The 21,497-nt window shown below is 39.2% G+C and overlaps 2 protein-coding genes across 2 annotated transcripts; one reads left to right on the top strand and one right to left on the bottom strand.

Annotated features, from left to right (window-relative positions):
• The first annotated feature begins 519 nt into the window (after positions 1–519).
• Positions 520–9,559, top strand: pou1f1 (POU class 1 homeobox 1). The gene is made up of 7 exons (XM_006802373.2): positions 520–655; positions 2,392–2,553; positions 3,411–3,509; positions 7,953–8,213; positions 8,360–8,524; positions 9,159–9,219; positions 9,319–9,559. Exons 1-7 carry the CDS (start codon positions 520–522, stop codon positions 9,557–9,559), a joined length of 1,125 nt encoding a protein of 374 aa, XP_006802436.2.
• Positions 9,560–11,782: 2,223 nt separating this feature from the next.
• Positions 11,783–21,291, bottom strand: chmp2ba (charged multivesicular body protein 2Ba). The gene is made up of 6 exons (XM_006802372.3): positions 21,072–21,291; positions 18,281–18,372; positions 15,965–16,159; positions 14,946–15,048; positions 14,574–14,680; positions 11,783–13,514 (listed from the first exon to the last, which is right to left on the bottom strand). The coding sequence occupies exons 1-6, from the start codon at positions 21,103–21,105 to the stop codon at positions 13,401–13,403; spliced, it is 645 nt and encodes a 214-aa protein (XP_006802435.1). The 5' UTR covers positions 21,106–21,291; the 3' UTR covers positions 11,783–13,400.
• Positions 21,292–21,497: the final 206 nt, after the last annotated feature.

Raw genomic sequence — 21,497 nt, 5'->3', positions numbered from 1 at the left:
AAACACATTTCAGAAAATGTACCAGTAATTTATCTTGAGCTTGAAGCTCCTGAATATTCATCTTCAAGAGTCTTGGCTGAGGGTAGAGTTGTGACTAAAACTGTGAAGTGTTCTGGATGAAGTGCTGACATCCACTTCTCTAAGAAAAAAAAGGAAACCTATCACAGTTTTCTACCTGAATATTCCCAAGGGACTGAGGGAAGAAGTATGCTTGAATGAGCCTGAGTGAAAGAGAAAAAAACAAGGAGGCGATACATGAGGTGAAAGAAGACTAGAACGCAGCTAGCAGAATTACAGAAGGCCAAAGAAGACAAGACGAAAGGCAGAAGGCAAGACAAAGTATCCATAACAAGTCACGCAAGAGGAAGGTAAGGAAACAAATAGAGAAGGCAAAGGGCAAGCAAAGCAACATGGGAAATAAGGCAAAATAGGCAAGAAACAGAGAAGCGAAGACAAGAAACCAATCGATGAGCTGTGTTGAACTTCAGCGGATCGCCATTAAAGACAGGGCAGGAAAAAATGGCCTGTCAGGCATTTGGTAGTGACTCCTTCGCCTCACTGACGGGAGATTCACCCCTGCCTATCATTATGCACCATGGCTCTACCACTGACTGCCTGCCAACCACGTCCCATGCTCAAAGCATGGTCGCTGCAGGTAAAGCAAACGTATTCAGTTATGTTGTAAAACTTGTTAAAATTGTTTTCTTTGTTTGTTTTGCAAAGTGGAAAATTGTTTTTTTTTTTTTGTGTGTGTCTCATTGATTTAAACTATCGTCATCATGCCATAAAACTTAATCTGTGCTTTAGGAAGATGGACCACCAGAGAGGCCTGTTAGAGCCTTTTAAGGGAAGATATAGTATTGTGGCATTCTCCACTGCGATGAAACTGTACATGAACGCATCCTGGAAGGGTTCATTTGTGACAGATTATGTATGCATAGAAATGTAGAGATGACCTAACTGTGTGCAGTCAGAGCATAGATCACCCTTATCAAGGCACAGAACACAACTGTGCCCCGATAAGGCTGCGTCTAGGCGACAGGCAAAATGGATTGAATTAAAAAATACATTTATTCAAATCTAATCCAAATTATGTAAATGTATCGAATCAGTTACATAGTTTGGCCCAGCTGTCTCTACTCAGTGGATAATTGCTTTGAGAATATGTTATCAGTATGATAAACTCCCCAAGGTCTTCTTTTTTTTTCCACAATGAAGTGTTGTGGAGAAAACTTCCAGGGGTCTTAAAGCCTCCTGATGGTTATAGCTAAGAATAGACAAGATTAGATCATGCAAGACATGATTCAACCATTTATATAACAGCAGAGTAAACATTGTTGAAAAAATATTTATTTATTTTTTCTGCCAAGATTTTGAGGCCGTTGCTCCAAAACACATTGACCTGCCTTGTCTTCTAGTGTGTCTATGAATGACTTGAAATATGGTCACAGAATGCTAATAAAACCCAGTCATAACAGGAGGAGGAAAACTCATAAACAAGGCTTTGATTCTTCTCAGTTGTACAGTGTTATTGTTTATGTGCGAGACCGACTTCAAGAGCGCATCCTAATAATACCACTAAGCATTCATTAAAGCTTGGAGTGAACTCCAAACTGCATAAGAAGCAGAACACATGAATAATTATTTAATTAGAAGGCAATACTATTTTTGATTCTTTTAAATACACTTCATTTAATTCGGTTTTATTTATGGAGTGCAGGTTCACAATAAAAGTCATTTCAGGGTGCTCCATATTGTAAAATAATCACTTCGCAACAATACAGAGAGAAACCCAACAAATCCCTTTGAGTGAGTACTATGCTACAGTGGGAAGGAAAAAGTCCCCAACAGGAACAACAAGAACCCCCGGGCAGCACCAGACTCGAGGAGGGGAGCCATCTGCTACAACAAGTGGCAAGGACAGACAAGAAAAGCAGCTAGAGAAGACAAACAACAAGCCCCCTCACACTTAGATTCACAGCGGCACGTAAAGCAGTAGTTTTAAAGAAAAGTTATCACTGATGTGTGTTCTTTGTTCTGCCACTCTTCCTAACAGACTAATTTAAGTTTGTGCTTTAGAAGGTTATGCAAGGTTATTTTGTCAGCATCTAATAGTAAGTGATTTCCTTTTAGTGTCTAATTAAAGTAAAGAAAGGGGAAAAAAGAACTCACTGAAAACTAACTAACTAACTATGTGATGTGATGAGAAAAGGGTTGTCAGTGCACATCTACATCCTGCAGTAGGCAAGTCATTAAAATGCTTCCACTTGATATGAAATCAAACTTAAAGATGTTAAAGAAAGATGCTTTACGTGTCTGGGAATGCTTTAAAATTGAACTGCACACGGATCAGTTCCTGACTTAAAAAATGTCTTTGTTTGTCTTTGTCAGTGTCATCTGGGCTGTCCCTGGGTCCGCCCTCCAAGCGTTCCCACATGCACCTCCCGACTTCCTCCCTGGGCAATGCTCTCAGCAACACCCCCGCAAGCTTACATTATCCAGTCACCCCCTGTCACTACACAAACCAGCAGGCCACCTATGGCATGATGGCAGGTAAGCAGAGATGATGCTAGGGAAGAAGAATTTGTGAAAACTAAAAAGGCAAACCACGAGTTGAGTTGGTCAATAAAATCTATCAAAGTGTTTTGTATGTAAGCACCAGCTTGATCAAATAGTGGATGGCCTGTGTTTAATATATGATATTTAATATAACCTTGACTTTTACTCTTCATCTCTCCGCTTTATACTGTGTGGGTTTGGGGTTGAAGATAAATTGTAGCATTCTCTTTAATGATATCTCATCATTTTTACAGCACTAGATTCACATTTGTTTCTGGTGGAAATGTTATTTTGCAGCATTTCCAAAGCCAACATTAGAAACAAAAAAACTGAAGCTGGTGAAGACTCATGGGGGAGGGAGCAGTATTGATCTGTGCTGTTGGTTATGATGATGAGGACAATGACAATCGATTCTAACTATGCCAGGTTTTGGAAGCACTGAATTCGAGCCTCAAATTTGCAAAATGACTCCGTTTCAGTCATGTGTGGGCATTATGTAGTCACGATCTGCAAACTGAAAGTGCTGCCATGCATTTAGCATTTAGAAACGACAGGTGTGGCTAACTGAAGACAAGTTCACAAAGTGTCAGGTGCGGATAAATCGGCAGAGTCGAGACTTTTAGGCACGTTTCTGAAGGAAAAAGTCAGCTGTCGTATTGAAGGGTGACACTGAAAAGCAGGACTCGTGCTGATTATAGCAAGGCTGAAATTACAATGTCACACTAACAGCGATGGCTATCATAGGGGTTTCGATGATGATGAGTATAGTGCAGGCAGTGACAATTACACTATACAGTAATGGCGATGGTGGTGTCGATAATAAAGGCCTCTGTCTCTCTCTCTCTCTGCAGCACAGGAGATGCTCTCTGCCAGTATTTCTCAGACTCGTATCTTGCAGACCTGTGGTGTCCCTCACCCTAACATGGTGAGCGGTGCAAATGCATTGCAAGGTAAAGATCAGACACACACACACACATACACACACACTTGCTCCTTCCCTCTACTTGCCTGTAGTTAAACACAGTAAATTGAGCAGAAAATGTGTTTATGTTCCATTTAATTTTAAATCTGCTGCCAGTTAAAATCAATTTCAACCTTGATTACCTCGCGTGGACTCTTTAGCGCACTTACTTGAGCTTTTTAGAGCACTTGTTAAGCGCAACTGTCAAAGATGACTCGCCAATTCCCTGTCCTGCTGTCAGCAGTGGGAGTTACACACTGTCACGATTGTTGCTACAATTGTGGTGGATGGGAATCTAATTAGTCGTGATTAAACCTCAGAAAAACTGCCATTTTTCATGAATGTAATTAATAACTGTAGTTAATAGCAGTTATCTTTAACAAAAAAAAAACACTATTTCCCTTAATGCATACTGTTCTTATAGCCTTTATTAGTTTGTAGCATTTTATCATATAAAACATGCCAAACTGATATTGTAAACCAACCACATTTTAAAGAGTTCTGCCGTTTCTGTATTCCAGACATGAGCACAGACCTCAAGAAACATGACACTTTATCAAAGTTTCACTCTTTCAGACTTTAGGTCCTGCATGCTGATTCTTTTGAATAATAAGAAATAATGAAAAAGGACACAGAAACAAAAAGAACATAAACAACCCTTCAAAGTCTTAAGCCGATAAAAAGAGAAAAGCATATCAGATTTGATGCATTTTTTTAAGTTAGACAAAGTATAACTGAATTATTCTATATCATATAACCATGTGAGAGTACAAAAAAAAGAACTCGACCCTAAATGAACCCAGTAGTTTTGCTGAAGAAATAAAGAAGTTTCTTTTTACAGACTTCTCTGCTTGGATTTTAACCACCTGGGCAGAGACCCGGTGACATCGGCCCACTTCTGCAAACGGCCTCACAAAAATTATATGAACTATGGTGTCAAAGACTGCACTGATGTACATTAGGATTAATTAAACAGCAGGTGCCCACTCTTATTACCACCAGGAGGTAATTTGTCACCTTAATGATGTCGGTTCCGCGACTGCTAAATGATCAAATGTCTGACTGACAGCTTAAAAAGTACAGCTGTAAGCTTGTCTGAGACTGGTGTCAAGCTTCTGACAGCAATGTTTGACAAGACTGACATGAGGTGACATAAATTATGTGGGATGATAAAAAAGGGAGGCTGTATCGCTTGAAAAGAGCAATGCAATGCCAGGCAGAAACAGGAAAAAAAAAATCTCATGTGTGCGGTGAAATTGATGGTAAAAAAAATCCGTCTGAATCATAAAATGAGACTAGCTGAAAGCATTCGACAGCAGAAGGACACGTTTAAGTTAAGAAGAGAGAGATAAAAGTTAATGTCATTAAACGGGAGTCCCAAATTATGATAGCTGAGGTCAGAGGAAAGGGGAAAAAAAGCCTCTTTCATTTTTTAAAGCTGCATTAATCCATTTTTATATTAACAGTGGATCAAATAAGTGTGATGTGAAAGGTGCTGCCCTACAAACCCACAGTGATTTATCAACTCTGCAGTTCCCCTCAGTTGGTCTCTTTCGTCTCATCAACCTCGTGTTCAGCTGCAAATGGTGACATTTTTCAGCAACAGCACTCTGGTACACCCACAGTACACCCCCTGCCCAGCAGCAAATAGCACATTTAAAAACTAAAGTCCCAGAATTCCCTCACTGCGGCTGGTTTTAAATCAAAAGAGAGATGAAATAAAAGCGAATAGAGCACTAAAATAGAGCTTCAGAAGGTAAGGTTGGTCATTATACGCTAGATGTGTAAACAGTTAACTGTTTGACTAAAAGGCAACTCTGGGATTCCAGCTTGTTCAGACTACAAAACATTGTTGAAGCAGCTTTTAATACAGCATCAAATCAGTGTTTGTTTGCTTTCTGTCCACATTTAGCTTAAATCTGTTGAAGCTTTTTGGATGGTGCACATGTATAGCTGCTGGAAGGTCCAAGGCCATGTACACAAAGGCTTGTGAGGTGCTTTCACAAAATCAGTAAGCCCACATGTGCTAGGACCAGGGCTTGCTGCCCAGTCTGCCTCCCTGCCACACAAACAACGGCTGTGTTCACTGCAGCATAGCTGCATGTAAGCTCCCCAGAGAACATCAGTGCATACATGAGGGCGAGACAACGAAGATTCCTCTCCCTTTTGCCAGCTCAGTGGGGAAAACAGGATGCCTCCAGCTGAATAATCCAAAAACTGTTGTTGTTCTCAGGGATATAGTATTAGCCCCAAACGCCCTCTTACCAATGCTAAACAACGTACACGGAGCACTCACTTTTGGGATGCTGATTTTAAGAGGCGTCTGCAGTTAGAAAAAGCTCTGAAATCTAAAGGCTACAGCAACAAATGCAGACGCATACTGTACATGCAACCTAAAGAAGCAATTTCAACAGAGAGAGGAACTCCAACCTCTGCCTGACACCTTCGGTACAAGAGAAGATCACTGATGCATACAGTTTTGGGGAAGAATCTGCCATACTGCTCTCCAGCTGATATATAGATCCAGCTGAACAATGCAACGGGTCGATGGTGCTGTTATTTTCGCCACCACTTCATGCACAGGGCTCGTGACAGCTGTAACTGTTGTCAGCATTTCGGTTAGTGAATTCTATCTAGTCCAAAATGGCTCAACCACTGCTGTTGTCAGGCAACATTTTAGCTGAGCTAAAATCTGAGTTTCTGTAGAAGCTTTTGTTTCAGAGTGTCATGTCAGGTTGAAAAGAAAAGATGTTGCTATGTGCTGCTTTGGAAAGTAGCGGCAGCTCATCCTCACTGGATGAGCAGAAAAAGAGAAGAAGTGTTGCTCAAAGTTGACGAAAAGTTTAGCCAAAGGATCACAAATGTGTTTATTGACTGGGATTCAATTTAACATTAATAAATTATTTTAGCCTACCTTGGGTAATATTAATGGAGTAGATAAAAATACTGAAAATACCATGCTTACCTAGCTTCAGCAACAAAATATATTTGGTATGCAATAACACCAAAAAGACCAAAAATTTAAATCAGCACCTCTGAAACAGTTTAAACCAAAGCGAAACGGTACTCTTCACAAAGCCGAGGATTTGTTGCAAGGATGTATTAGACTCACAATAAGTCTACCCAATAAATCGTCAGCCGAGTGAAGAAATATTTTACCATTTAGTTTACATGAAAAGAAAAAGGATACTAAGGGTACAGATATTATAAACTAACTAACTGAGACTTACCAACTGACCTTTATTATATTAGATCCTATTATTGTCTAAAAATAGTTACATATAGTTTGCACTACAACTGCAGTAACACAAGAGGGGAGTGTTGCATTACTCACTTACATTACCAGCAATATGGATAGCAGTTAAGGAAAACAGTGTCCCTCATGAGCGAAGACTGTCCTGTTTTGCACATGCCTAATTCGCTCAACGTCTCCTCTTGTATGTTAAATGCGACACGCAGACTGACATGTTTTTAGTGCTGTTAATTAGCGGTTGTTTTCTTTTCTCTGCAGCTGTGCAGATCTGTGACGCAAAGGACAGAATCACATTAGAAATTACAATTAGTCATCCACCCATGTGGTACCGTGGCAGTCAACTGTCATTAATCTGTCATTAGTGATTAGCAGCAAGAGCTCCACTCCAGCTTACCACTTAACACTATCAGCCACCTGTAGCAATAATGAATCATCTTGAAAATTGTAACACAAGTAAATACAAACCTCTTGTCAGATGGTTGTGAGATATTTGCTCACAGCAGCGAGCCTTTAAAATAGGTATATGAAGGAAAGCTGGCTTCGTGCTGCAACACCAAAGCCAAGGACGAGGGGACTGCGGAAAGACGAGTTCATTAAATTATGGCTACACTGCAATTTATTGTTTTAAGTGACAGTTAAAAGAATATCTATTCGCCAAGCCCCTGAAAACACATTCACTTATTTAAGCTCTCATGTCACATAGGAGGGTTTTTTCCTTCTTTTTTTTAAATCTTACAGCTTTTATCAGTAAATGGAACTGGCTCAGGTGTCATCATGCCAACCAAGCGTGGGACTTCAAAAAGAAACCTTTACTTTTATTCCATACACCACAAATATGCACTGACATAAAACTGTTTGCGCCTGCCAGTCTGCAGATACTACTACTACTACTAATAAGGGCAACTTCAATGATGTTTCACTGGAGAGGTAAAGTTATACATGATCTACACGGTGCTTCAAGACTTTTTATTTATAGAAGGAAAATGTTCTGATTACATTTAAACCTTCATTTTTTCAAAGTGTTACTGTTATCCAATATTGTCTATCGTAGCAAAAAGATTGAAAAAAACAAAAACAACTCACATTAAAATATTAATTTCCACATCCCAGCTGTTCCGTTGTTCCCTACCAACAAATTTCCCCTCTCTTTCTGCTCTCTGCCCCTCTCTGTTTTGCTAGGATCTCTTACTTCTTGCTTGTACAAGTTTCCGGATCATGGCCTAAGCGGCGGCTCATGTGCATTAAGCCACGGTTTCTCTTCACTGCCCTCGGCCCTTCTTTCAACTGATGAGGCCCCAGGGGGCCCAAGCGGAGAGATAAAAAGTGACGGCCAAAGGAAGAGTATGCGGGACCCAGAGGACGCACCTGCCATGGATTCACCGCAGATACGAGAGTTGGAGATGTTTGCAAATGACTTCAAAATACGGAGGATTAAACTCGGTATGATTAATACAAATGTATCTCACTGTTCAGCTGCAGCGATGAGACGCTTCACCACAGATGGTTTTGTCTTTTTTTTCCCACTCCTCTACTCCTCTGTGCTGCGTGTATTTTATAAAGTATTTCTGTTTCATTTTGACCCCCAGGGTACACTCAGACTAATGTAGGGGAGGCGCTCGCTGCCGTGCACGGTTCAGAGTTCAGCCAGACCACGATCTGCCGTTTTGAAAATTTGCAGCTGAGCTTTAAGAACGCCTGCAAACTCAAGGCCATTCTGGCTAAATGGCTTGATGAAGCTGAGCTGGCGGGTGGTGAGTCACATGTATCCACTCAACTCACAACCCTTTGAGAGTATTTATTTGAGGGTAACGTTTATCTATTCAGCAAGGTAAAATTTATCCTTCTGATTCAGTCTCTTTTAATGTCTCTTAAAAAAATATATTTGAAAGTAATGCTTTCTTGGGTGATTACTAAGATCTAATTAGTTGTGCCTCATCTTGGACAGTGTTTGCCAACACTTTTAGTCTTACATTCTTTTCAATGCTCATCACACGATGCATACATCAGATAGATTTTTTAGTCTCACATTTTTTCTGATTACTTAGGTGTAAAGAGCTACGACTTTCCAGATGACAACAAAGAAAAAGAATTTCAAATAAACAGATGCACCGTGTGTGTCAAAGAAGTGTTTTCCTGTCATATCAGTGGCCTCCTCAACATCAGATTTATTTTATGATCACCCAAGCCCCAGGCTGGGGGTGAGAACGGTCTGAGAAATTGTTGATTAGTCTTAAACATACAGCCATGACATGATTCCCAAGGTCGTATAATAATATTTGATGTGGTGACACGCTAAATCAGTCTAGGGAAAGTTATGGGTTACACTAGCAATCAGCCAGAAACATGTATCCTTATGTCCTTACAGAACCTATTCATTTCTTGCAGCTTTGTACAATGACAAAATAGGAATGAATGAGCGGAAGAGAAAAAGGAGAACAACTATCAGGTGTGTACTGTAAAGATCAAACGTACAAAATATGCCATTTACCAAGTGAACTCATAATCTTTTTTTTAAATTCCCCCTCTCCCTTGTTTCACTCTGTAGCCTTGGAGCTAAGGAGGCCCTTGAGCGCAGCTTTGTGGAGAAAAGTAAGCCATCCTCTCAGGAAATAGCCCGGATAGCCAAAGGCCTCCATCTGGAGAAGGAAGTGGTCAGAGTTTGGTTCTGCAACCGACGCCAAAGGGAAAAACGTGTTAAAACCAGCCTTAACCTAAGCTCTTGTTTGACCAAAATCAGTCCGAACTGCATAGCACAGATGAGTAAAACGCAAAGAGCAATGACATAATTCGAGGTTCGATGAGCGTGTCTGTGAGGGAGGCTCGTTTGTGACCGTGGTTAAAAATGTGCTCTTTTCAAATCTGACATGTCCAATAGCAATTATTCCAAATGCCACAGGAGAATTTTACCCTGCTGAAAACAGATAAAGCTTCTTTTGCCCAGCTGCTTCACTGACTTAATACTGACAAGAGAATTTATATAAGACCAAGTTTGCCCTAAAAAGTTTATCTTTGTCTGTTGTCTTTGCACAGATATGTCTCTCTGTTAGATTTTCCGAATGTAATATATAAATGTCTGTTTTTATTTAAAATTGCAATTTTAAAGAAGAGACAAAAATGTCAAAGAGCAGCCCGGCCATTATTTCCTTGTTGTTTGAAGTTAAAACTGTGAAGATAAAAGGTTTTCAATAACTGCATATGAACTGCTGGCTTGATGCTGCACCTGCCAGTCTTGACATTTAAATGTACAGAATATTGGCTGTGCCTTGTTTGCTCTACAACTGCTGAAAATATATTAACCACACAAACCAAATCTCATTTAATACATCAGCATCAGAGTACAGACAAGTGCTCATAAAGATCAGCGCTGTACCTTTCTGAAAGAAAGCAATACCATTATTGATTTTGACCTTTTTTTCCCTACAAAAAGAAGTTTTATTGTTGATGAAATGAAGTGTTCTACATTTACATCTATATTTAACCACAGAACTCCCTGTTGTAGTTGTGTTTATGTATTTTTTGTAAAAGCTGGTGCCTTTATGTCCCTGTTTTTTATTAGCTGTCAGTCTTAAGAAAAATGCTTTAGCCAAATGAATGTAGTTGCAGTCAAAACAGTAATATATTTTAAAACTTTACAGCAACCTATTTATTTGAGAGCTAATTTATTATGTCAGGCTACTTTACTGTGCACAACCTCTGTGATTTATGGGATGAAGCCAGGGACATGGGAAACTTTTTGACAGCAAATGGATATGCGGTCTTCTGTTTCCCTGATGTAAGATAGATGTTGATGTTTTTGCTTTTGTCGTTGCTGCCTTGATAAAGTGTCATACAAAGAAGAACATCAGCCAGTCACAACTCTGACCTGGTTGAGGTGACTGATGTGAAAGAAACGGAAACGCCACGCCTTTCTTAAGAAGAAGAAAGCACCTAAAAGTATCAGGATGTTTTTATTCTTTTAAATTTACATCAGAAGCCAGTAATTATTGTAAAAAAAAAAACTAGAAAATGTGATATAGGACTGGCAACGGACTGATTTAAAGGGTGTTTATTATACTGAAAATATAAAAATATGGCAAATATCTGCCCTTTTCTTTATCAAATTGCTCCTTTCAGTTCCCAGGCACTCAAAGCTCGGTCAGTTCACTGCATATGTAGCAAGCAGTAACCCGCGCTTCATAACTACAGTACAAGTGCCGTCTCTCATTTTTACTGTAGTACTACATATATTACGTTGTGAATGTCTCACTGGAGAATCATAAATAAACATACAAGACACTTAAATTCAGAAATGAGTGGTTTTTACTATGACTAATGTAAGGCCGTATAACGGGAGCGCTGCCAGGGGAAATAAATGCTGCAGAGTCACACCGACTTCTGTCACTCCTCTGAATGTCTACACAGCAAAGTTACAGGCACGGCATGCTTACTATAAAACTACTAAGAAGCTTCTAAAGGCAGTCGTCCAGATGCATTTAGCCTTAAAGCTTTTCTCATATCTACTCCTTTTCCCTCCACAGTTCATGTATTCAGAGAGCTGAATGGGTACCACGTAATTTTTATATAAGTAAATCCATAAACGTGGCTAAAATATATGCACGTGTTATGTGTCGGTGTTTGCTCTTCTGCTTGATATTCTATTCAACTCTTCATCAGATGGATCATTTAACAGACTCAAAATCCAAAAGACTCCAAAATAATAAGTTACTTTTCACTTTTCATGCACTTATATTGCAATACCATGCACTTTTTTCTTTTTTTTTTTTTTTAAACTGTTCTGTGGTTTGGGGGGGAGGGGGGGTTAAAAAAAAAGAATTTCAGCAAACTATTGTCTGAGTCTGTCATTTATATGGAAATGAATGGAAACTGATGTCTGTCTTTAAAGACAGTATAAAAGATATATACCTCTTTGTGTCGCTCGGTTTGAAGCGAAGCCTTAAAAAACCTTGAATACAACTTTAATGAAAAAGAAGGGGGGGAGGGATAAAGTGGAGACTGAAAATGAAAAAAGATCCGATCATACCTGAGGAAACTTTATTCCTTATAAAAGCCATACACCCTTTACACTTTACAATAAGAAGGAAACAAAAGTGAGTATACATACACCTTTAAAAATGCATGGTAATATCCTATTGTAGAACGGCACTCAAAAAATGTCTGTTAACTGATTCTGTTCTCAATCACAACAGATTGGTGTAAGGTTGAGGAACAATTTTTTTTTGCAAAAATTCAAAGAATTATGACTTGTAGATTTCCGACATACGCAAGGATGAATCTTATTCGGTTTATTTTGGCAAAGGGAGTCTAAACGAGGGGGCACAAACAAAGAAAACGTTAAGGAGATATGGCTGTCACTGTCACGAAGCCTGGAACGGCTGACGCTGACAAATCACTGTAAAGAAAAACCTGCTTCAGCTGGAGAAGAGAAGAAATCTCCTCAATCACAGTGTTATATTAGCAAACGTTTCCATCATTTCGTTCCTTTAGTGTGTGCGTTTCTGTGAGTGAGGCAGCTTTTTAAAAAAAAACAAACAAAAAAAAACAAAAAAAAAACACATGACAGCAACTGCACAGCAGCTGCAGAGTAGAGGGACTGCAGGATCAGTACCACCTTACGATCTCTGTGTAAATCAAACATCTCCCAGAAGCCTCTGGCTTTAATTATGGATTTAAATCTCTTTGACATGCCAGTCTTTCATTAGCCCTAAATTGTGTTTTTAATCTCAACTTTATTTAATTTTATAATCTGTACAGTATTACAAAAATGCTAGCCAGTTTGCTCTCGGATCAATTTTTCTTTTCATTTCATGCACGTAAATTGAAAGCCTGACCCCAGCTCGAAGATATTAGTTACGTGTTTCACATGCATATGTCTGTCTGCAGTACCTATGGTGGCAAACCGAAAAAATCTTGGTAATGATTTAGCTAGTTAGCATGATTAAGTGTCTGTCTTATCTCCAATATCTCAGGATGAGAAAGAAATCAAACAGAGGCATTTTATCCATAAAACGTTGCAAATTTGACAAAAGAATGCCTTAAAAGGGAAAGTTTGCCTCAGAGAAAGTGGATTAAATTGGTTTTAATTTTACCAATGGCAACAAAGATAGCACATAAATAGTCTGAGTTGGGAAAAAATACAAGTTCCATCTGCTTATTGACATCCCCAAAACTGCTTTTTAATTACCATGTTTTATTCATTAAAACTTCCTGAAGAAAGACCATCCTTCTTCAAATGTATAAAAGCAGACCGAGATTATAGGACTAATTCAAGATTGACCAAAACACCAGAAGGGAAAAGCCAATTCCAAGATCTCATACACTTGTAGCCCTTATAAAGACAGATGGGTGGTAAACAACAGTGTAATCAGTTTTTCAGGTGAAACATCAACTGCTGGTCCACCTTTGAGATGTGGCGTCTCCGATGTTGTAATAAATATTATTTTCACATAAATAGATCACGTTCTGCCATAATGATCTCTAAGGCGAATGTGACAATATGTATGTGTTAATAAACGTGTGTGTGTGTGTGTGTGTGTGTGTGTGTAAGTGTGTGTGTGTGTAAGTGTGTACGCTCGAACCATGACAAAACCAGTGTTTCTAACAATTGGAACATTAATACGAAGACGAAACCTAGTCGACTCCCAGAGCTCGGAGCTGTCTTTCAATCTCGTCGTCAGAGATGGTGGCTTTGGAGGAGGCAGCAGCACCGGGGACACTTTTTCCTGCAGCTGGAGCTTTCACCATCTGGAATCACACATGGGTAGAAAACCCCATTAGCAGCCACATCAGCTTCAAAATACACACGTTCAATCGCAGAGCTGCTACTTGTTTCGAGACCGGCTACGATGTACAGCTGCTTGCTGACACTCAAAAACAAAACAAAACAAAACAAAAAAAACCCCAAACTGTTCAAACTGAGACACAATTTTGTCAATTAACTGTAAAGTTTACTTTACATAAAAAGTACAGTTGTTTGGGTTTGTTAATGATCAATTACTGCATCCTATAAAAGGTGCTGAAACAATCTGGTACTCGACACCAAAAGGCACGATTCATTTTATGCCGGTTAGTTTTTATTTGCAGAAAAAAAACTGAAACTATTTACAGCATTTGTTAGCTTCCCAGCTGACTACTTACTGTCAGTAGACACAGAATTATCCCAGTAACAATAGAAGTAACATATGGATGATTATTTTATTATGGTAGATTTTCCAAACTACCGTCGTTTGTGAATCTTGTTATTTTATGAAGCCGTTGGATTGCTTTTATTTTTTAAAGAGCATCCTGTGTGTCTCTTCCTCTCCCAAACCCCCCCCACAAAAACCCCACCCAAAAAAACCTGAGAAAGTCTGATGAGCTTTTTTTTTTTAAAAACTGCCTCTCCTGCTGGGGGCTTTTTTGGGAGATTTGTCGGTTTGTGCATTGTTTTGTGTGAGGTAATAACTCATGCAGCACCCCAGGGGGAGCCAGACACACAGCAGACGGACAGCCTGGCAGTTACAAAGAAGGAAAAAAAAGGAACAGAGCTAGAAGAGCTGAGGGCTAGCCCCACCATGTGGCAGCTGGAATACATTTTAAAAGCAGAATAAAAGCCATGTGGACCATTTATTGTTCATCTTGCTAGGGGCTGTGTGCTCCATTAAGTGCATCTACATCTGAAAATGTGCAGTTAAATCTGAGACTAAATGGTAAAATGTTAAGATTGTTTTTTCTACTTGGGCATTATACACTATTGTGATGTCTATAAAGTTGAGGTATGTAGGAGAGATGTGGTTTGTCTTGTTCTCTTTTTGAATTTCTTACCTTCCCTGAGATCTCAATGCCAATCTCATCCAGAACCTGGTTGACAATGTCCTGAGATTCCTCTTCATCTCCAGATTCTTCAAAGATCTCATCCAAAGTGTCGTTGACTGAACAGATAGTGAGACAGGAAGGAAGAAGATAAGGACAGAAAAGTCAGTCAAATTGATTTCCAGTCACAAGTTTGGACTTTAGAGCAAGACGGCTGCTGCATACAAAAAAAACAAAAAAAAAAACCAAACGTCAGTGTTTCTTCTGAAAAACATCCCACAAACATATTTTGCCTTTGCTGCATATTTTGCAGCACACATCACTTCTCACACCATTCCCATATATCTTCCCAAACTTGTTTTGCCAAGTGCATTGTGTTCTTACTCATATCCTCTGTCATGCCCATCTTCATGTTCTCCTTCTGGAAGTCCTGCATGGTTTTCAATGTCTTCTGTGGATCCATTTTTTTATTCACTGCTTGCATTGTCTGCAAACATTTAAGGAACGTATGAGAATCTATCTTTTTAGGTGCTACTGCCAAGAAATAACACTCTTCACGATGTAGAAACCTCTAATTATGCTCAACATGTTAGGATGAACTTTAGTTGCACAAACTATTCGAGATAATTTACCTTTTAAACTTTGGACATTTCACAAAATATTCGATCCTCAACCTCAAGTAAATTTGCTTTGAATTCATTTATCATCGCAGAATTATGCAAGTCCTAAAGACAGACCAACCTCCTGTGAAAGATCAGCACAAACATGGCCTACTTTCAGACCCACGTCTGACACAATACCTGATACATCAACGTCTTGACTGACAAGCATCTCAAAATCATGCAAATCTAAAACTCAGGAGAAAGGTGATGGAGAATGCTTCACTTTCTACTGAAGACACATCAAAGCTGCAACTTTCCTGTGTGCGTCTGTGTCTAAACAAAATGTGTATCTGACAGAATATAATTAACACATTCTTTGTGACATAGCCACAGCCTCACGTAAACTTGAACACACGCCATTAATTTAAAGCCTAATTATATTTGACCTGTCTATGTTTGCTCAGTGTGACTCTGAACAGTACATCGCTCCTGGCCAATTAGTACCTCTCATACTTCATTAACAACAGTGCTACAAGGCTCGGGTTTTAAACATGAACCCCACATTAATACTTTAATTGCCACACTAGAATATTAATGTGTGTACACACTGAACTTAGCTTGTGTGGAAAACAAATTTAACTTTTCCATTAGATAGCAACACCTTGTTCATACAGACTGTCTAACGGCAATGGCACATAAAGTACGTTGAAGTAGGGACTTGTTCACTTTGTATATGCTGCACTGTATCCATATTTCTAATTCAAAATGAGCTGTACTGATTGACAGGGTTTAGCATTTTACCTTGGCTGAGGTAGACATGGCACTGGCCATCTTCATTTGGGAGTTCATGAGCTTTGTCTGCGTAGACATGGAGGTGACCTTGGAGCTGACAGCGTACGTCCGGGTCTTCTGCTTCCTCAGCTGAACTAATTGCTTGGCGAGAATCTTACAAGCCTCCCTGTTACCGCTCTTTGCCATTTTCTTGATCTCTGCTTCCTGGAGAAGGAAAGAAGAATACGATATGACTCCTCACCTCTGTCTTTTTTTTTTTTTTGGAGTGTGTGTATGCATGGTCAATGTGCAAATTTACCAAGCGTGAGTATAGACATAACATAAAAGAAAATTCTAAGAACTGGCAGAAAACAGGGAATCAAAAATTCTCATTAAGATATACTGTCCACATCTGGAACCAATTGATTGAGGCTGCTGAAATGCACCATTGTCTCCTGGTTATCTGCCTAATATTGTAAATAAGCATTATATTTAGAGTTGATGTGCTTGTGTTTGCCCATATAAATTGAGTAAAATTGAGCGTTTAGGGATGGCCTTTCTAAAACAACATGCTGCAGATTAGCTGAAGCCAGGAAACTACTTTGTTTTGAGAAATGTCAATTAATGCCACTGATTTCCCGACACCTTCAACACCACAGCCAGCCCGAGGTTCAGGAAAATGAAAATACGGGGAAGATTCCTCACAGAAACACATTGATAATGCACTAAATAAAACACTTTATTGGACTTTAGGGATACTCTTTATATTAAAAATATATATTTATGCATAAAACAAATACATCCACCGAGTCCCAAAGAAACCATTGTGTTTGTAAACACAAATTTGTAAACACAATCATCCAGATCAGTTGTTACTCATATACACTTTTAGCTTCAGTACACAGCCAAAAATACTCCGAGCCCCACGGGGATCCTGTGTGTGGGCACGATTCCCGAGAGACAACGGAGAAGCTCCAGGTTACGATGAGCCAGCCAATATGTCTTTTATTTATCGTACATGTGCTGAAAGCATTCTCTTCAGGAAATTACAATCAATTATTAATGTTTGATAAAGCTAAAGGCTTTCCTCGCTCAGCTCTATGCATCTGTGCCTTTCTCTAATGCAGACACACATTCAGCAAGTCATTTGAGTTCAACCTGTATCTCCCTGCTTGTAAACAATTCAAATAATGCCATGGGGGAAAAAGAGCAGACCTAGTTCAAAAAAAAGGCAATAATATTGTCAGCTGCAGTGTTATCTGAAAGAAAAAAGGAAGACTAAGAATGCATTAACGGGGGAAAGAGAGACGAGTACGACGAACTGATGCTGACGGGAAGCTTATAATGTCTTATTTACTGGCCTGTCAGGGTAGGGTGGAGGAGGTGGGGCTGTGATGGATAGATAGTGCAGGAACAACCGTGAGGCTGTTGGGCTTTGCATGCTAGCAAATGGGAACCTTAATGCATTAACAAGGCCCAGTGCTGAAGATTTTTCTGAACAACAGATGCACAGTGTGCTGCTAAAGGAGCCTCAATCCAGCTGTTAGTAACATTTCAGGCAGCCAAATGCTGTGCAGCACAAATATTTTAAAAATAAAAAAGATTCTATATTATTTAGACTTTTGAACTCTTTTACAAACTCCCAAATAATTTATTGAGAAAATGAAACGCTTAACTTTTATAAGTACTTTGATCTTTGGGGGATAATCTCTGCCCTGTGCCATCTGCATCCAGTGAGCACATACATGGATGTGTGTGCATGCACTGGTACTGCGAGCCAGCACACTGGGAGGCAGCCATGATCGTGCTAAAAAAAAATTTTTTAAAAATGCAGATATGGGTCATTTCCATTTTTGTGTCTTAATCTTTTATTCAGAATCTGCAACAAAGCTTTTAAAACGAGACTAATTAACGGAAGACATTAATGTAGAATAAGAATGTTCGTTCCCCAGGGAGGTAATTATGTCCTGTATGATATTTACTTAACACAACTGAGGAGAGGACACAGTCAGCTTCTTTCATCTTCTAGATTATGTGCGACGATGAATGTAGCCTAATTGTTTAACTCTGTGAGAGTGTATGAGAGATAGGCTCACTTGCCTGAGGCAGAGCCACCTCACCAAATCGCTTGTCTATTCATTTAGCCCCATTAGCCAATCAGGCACAATCATAGAAAGACAATCTAATATGCATCTGGGGCTGGGATTGTGTCTGTTAGGGAATCAGAGGGTCCTAAAAGGGCTTTGATGCAATATGTAGAAATCTACAAAAAAAAAAAAATGCTATGAATGCACATACTTTTGTTCCTCATAACTTTTATATTTAAATTGTCTGCATGCTTCCTACCATTTGTTTTTCTTGTTTCTCCAGCGCTGTTCTGTCTCTGGTGATCTGCCTCTGTGTGCCGCGCAGCTCCTTGTTCTGCTCCTTGATTATATCTTCAGAAATTAGAAAGGTTTGAGAGAGCGAGAATTTTGGTGATGGTACAACACCCCACAAGCCTTTGACTTACCAAAATGAAAAGAAAAAAATGTCTGATAAATTGGATGAAACATATACAGTATATAGTGTTTTTCTACTCTTATTAAGCACTCATTTTATGCCTTTTCTATGCAATTGGGTGCTTTTTACTAATAACCTACACACTTTTGATGCACTCGTAGCAATTTGGGGTTCAGTACCTTGCCCTAAGGATGCAAGATATGCAAACTAGAGCAGCTGTGGCTCAAACCACTGAACTTCCAATGTAAACGTACCCTCTCTGACTGACTATCAATATGCGTGATTTTACAACGATCTTTGTTCAACAAAAAATTTAAGACAAGCATATTTTCGTTCTAAAAAAAAAAATCAATTTATATTCACCTATGCCCTCAGTATGTGTCATGTGTGGTATCTTTTTTGTCTTTCTGTTCAACATCAACGCTGTTGGAGCATTAGAAAGGATGGTTCCCGAGCAGCTGCCAAATATTGGAAGAAATCTCAAACATCCAGCCACTGCCTCAATAGTAATCATGTTTGACTCTGTGCCCAGACGCATGTGAAATATCTCAGAGCAGTCAGTAACACACTGAGAGCATGCTGACACTGCCAACTGTGGAAATGCTTGGACAGCTCATGCCAATACAGTGTCAGCTCTATACCACCCACACAAACACAAAGTGGCATCATGTGACATAATTTATGACTATGAAGTCAGGCAGTAATCTGTGTCACTGAGGGATGACCCAGTTAATCAGTGTAATAGTAACCTTACTTCAAGACTTAAATATAGTTTTGAGATTTATTCCAAAATTTGGCATTTTTCTGTTATTAAAACGCAGGAACTTTTTAGTAATTCTAAAACTAAATAAATCCTTAAGAATAGAAAAATGAGAATCAAGAATAAATAGAGGAATGAATAAATGAATCAAAGAATTCTCATTCAGTCGTATTCATATAGCTCAAAATTACAAACTTGCCTCAAAGGGCTTTGAACTAGTTTCTATTTTTAGAGTTCAAGCCTCAATGAGGCTTCAATGAGGAAAAACTAAAAGAAAAACAAACACAAAAAACTCTGAAAAAACAGCAAAGGGTGGATCCCTCATCCAGGAAAGACAGATGTGCACCGGATTCATTTATTCATTAAATAAATGAATGAATGAATGAATTATAAAAAACTCAACAACAAAAAAAGAAAAAACTTGTAAATAGCTAACTCTATATTCATGAGCTATTATATAATAGGAAATGCCCTACTTTGCGAAGAAAAAAAAAATTGACCACTTTCAGAAAAACAAAAAAACAAAAACCTTATTCTTGCTGAAAAGTTCAACACCCACAAACTTGATCGAGACACGTCAATATGCTGGACCACTTAAGAGAACGATGCTTGTATACGTATAAGGTGACGTGCCGCCAACGTCTCAAAGAGGGAGGGATATCGTCCTACAAATATGGATGATCAACCCACCCCCCTTTACTAAATTTGCCAAATAACCAGAAACTACGACCCACATCCAAACCCAGGGCATCAACGAGAAACCTGTGTCCAGAGCGCAAGAGATGTCAAACAAAAAGACAAGAAAGAAATGTACTGGATGGGGGACGGCTGAGAAGACCTGACAGCGCCTTGAAATGGAGTGGAGGCAGGAGAGCACTGTGAGTACAGTATGCAGATGATCGGTATGGGTGAAACTAGAATGACAACGATGGGAGGAGTAAACAGGGAGTGCTCTGAAAAGATTTGCCTTAACCGGTAGAGTCTATTTTTAAACCCAAAGATACAAAGTTGATCATTTTTTCTTTGTAATTCTCCACAAGAATAAGTTTCAGGTCCAAAGAGCTGAGGTACGGTCAGCCTTTTCTCTTGAAATCCAGCCCTAGGAGTTAATATAATTAGTATCTGAGAGTGAATAATTGATTCATTAATTTTGATGTAAGTTTGACTGATTTTCCATTCTGACCTTCTGAGGTGGTTGCCTAGCCTGGGGGGAAAATACTCACTTTTTTAGACTGAAAGGCTATTCAGAATTTTGACATTTTTTTGTAACTGAATATAGCCCACTTTAAATGACTTAACTTCATATGGTAACAGCCTCACTTTCCATTGTACAATTTTATTGCACTCTTTGTCACAAAACTGACGTCATTTTAGTCACAGCACAATGAGGCATTAGTTTCAGTCTGTGTGTAGGATACAAACTGACAGTAAGTTAACCAAATTAAAGTTTATAAATAAATACAACACACGCAAAGTAATCATACAGGGAAAAATATCATGTACACTTAATTTTACGGCTTATGTTTGCCGTTTCTAAGTCATTGGAAACCATGGTGTAACGGAGTGTATACACAGACCTTTCCACAGCCTGTAACTAACGATTACAGGTGACGTTCAAAGGAAAGAAACCAAGAGGATACTTGTAACAATTAACACCGCATTTTTTTTTTCTTTAAAGGTTACATTGTAAAACAGCTACATATATACATTAAGTTTAGCAGCGCGTCGAGGGCAGCAGTGTGACTCAGCTCGACTCAGAACAGGTAAAACAAGTTAAATTGGGACGTCTCATCTAACACGGGAACAACAGAACAAGCTGTACGGCCAACCGGGCTAAAAACAAGTTAGCTAGCTTTTCACCCTGAGCAAACTTACCGTCGACAGTCTTCTTCTTGAACAGGGAAGCCATGTTGCTGCTGTGTATCAAACCTAATTACAAAATATAAATCCTGTACTAATGTGTTGTGTAATGCCTGTTGTTAACGCCGCCGTTTATCCGTCAGACCGAGACGGTGGATCAGTTTGGCAGCCTCTGTTTCCTGGTTGATTTTCTGTTGTCGAAGTTCCTCCCTCAGCTGACATGACTCAAAGGCTCCACGTGACGTCACGGCGGGACTCTCGCGTTGCATTCACTTGTGCTCCGTAAAATAGCCTTTCGTAATCTTGAATAAATAGTAAATTAAAATTGACTCTGGAACTCAAATATTAGAAATATGGGCGCCTCGGTGTAATAGCGGATGTGCACAGCAGGTCCATTACTGTCGGACTCTCACTGCCTCTGCACTGTCAGCTTAAAAAAAA

This window comes from Neolamprologus brichardi, chromosome 16 (genome assembly GCF_056152115.1).
Source record: "Neolamprologus brichardi isolate AB-2024 chromosome 16, ASM5615211v1, whole genome shotgun sequence".
NCBI lineage: Eukaryota > Metazoa > Chordata > Actinopteri > Cichliformes > Cichlidae > Neolamprologus > Neolamprologus brichardi.
Note: the sequence above shows the minus strand (reverse complement) of the source record. Positions and strands in the feature narration are given on the sequence as shown.

Excerpts from the sequence above, each read along its gene's own strand:
- pou1f1 (XM_006802373.2), top strand. The coding sequence starts at position 520 with ATGGCCTGTCAGGCATTTGGTAGTGACTCCTTCGCCTCACTGACGGGA. Across the intron at positions 2,554-3,410 it reads CACCTATGGCATGATGGCAG|CACAGGAGATGCTCTCTGCC; the intron begins GTAAGCAGAGAT and ends CTCTCTCTGCAG. Across the intron at positions 8,525-9,158 it reads TGAAGCTGAGCTGGCGGGTG|CTTTGTACAATGACAAAATA; the intron begins GTGAGTCACATG and ends CATTTCTTGCAG.
- chmp2ba (XM_006802372.3), bottom strand. The coding sequence starts at position 21,105 with ATGGCTTCCCTGTTCAAGAAGAAGACTGTCGACG. Across the intron at positions 15,049-15,964 it reads CCATGTCTACCTCAGCCAAG|ACAATGCAAGCAGTGAATAA; the intron begins GTAAAATGCTAA and ends AAATGTTTGCAG. Across the intron at positions 13,515-14,573 it reads GCATTGAGATCTCAGGGAAG|ATGGTGAAAGCTCCAGCTGC; the intron begins GTAAGAAATTCA and ends GTGTGATTCCAG.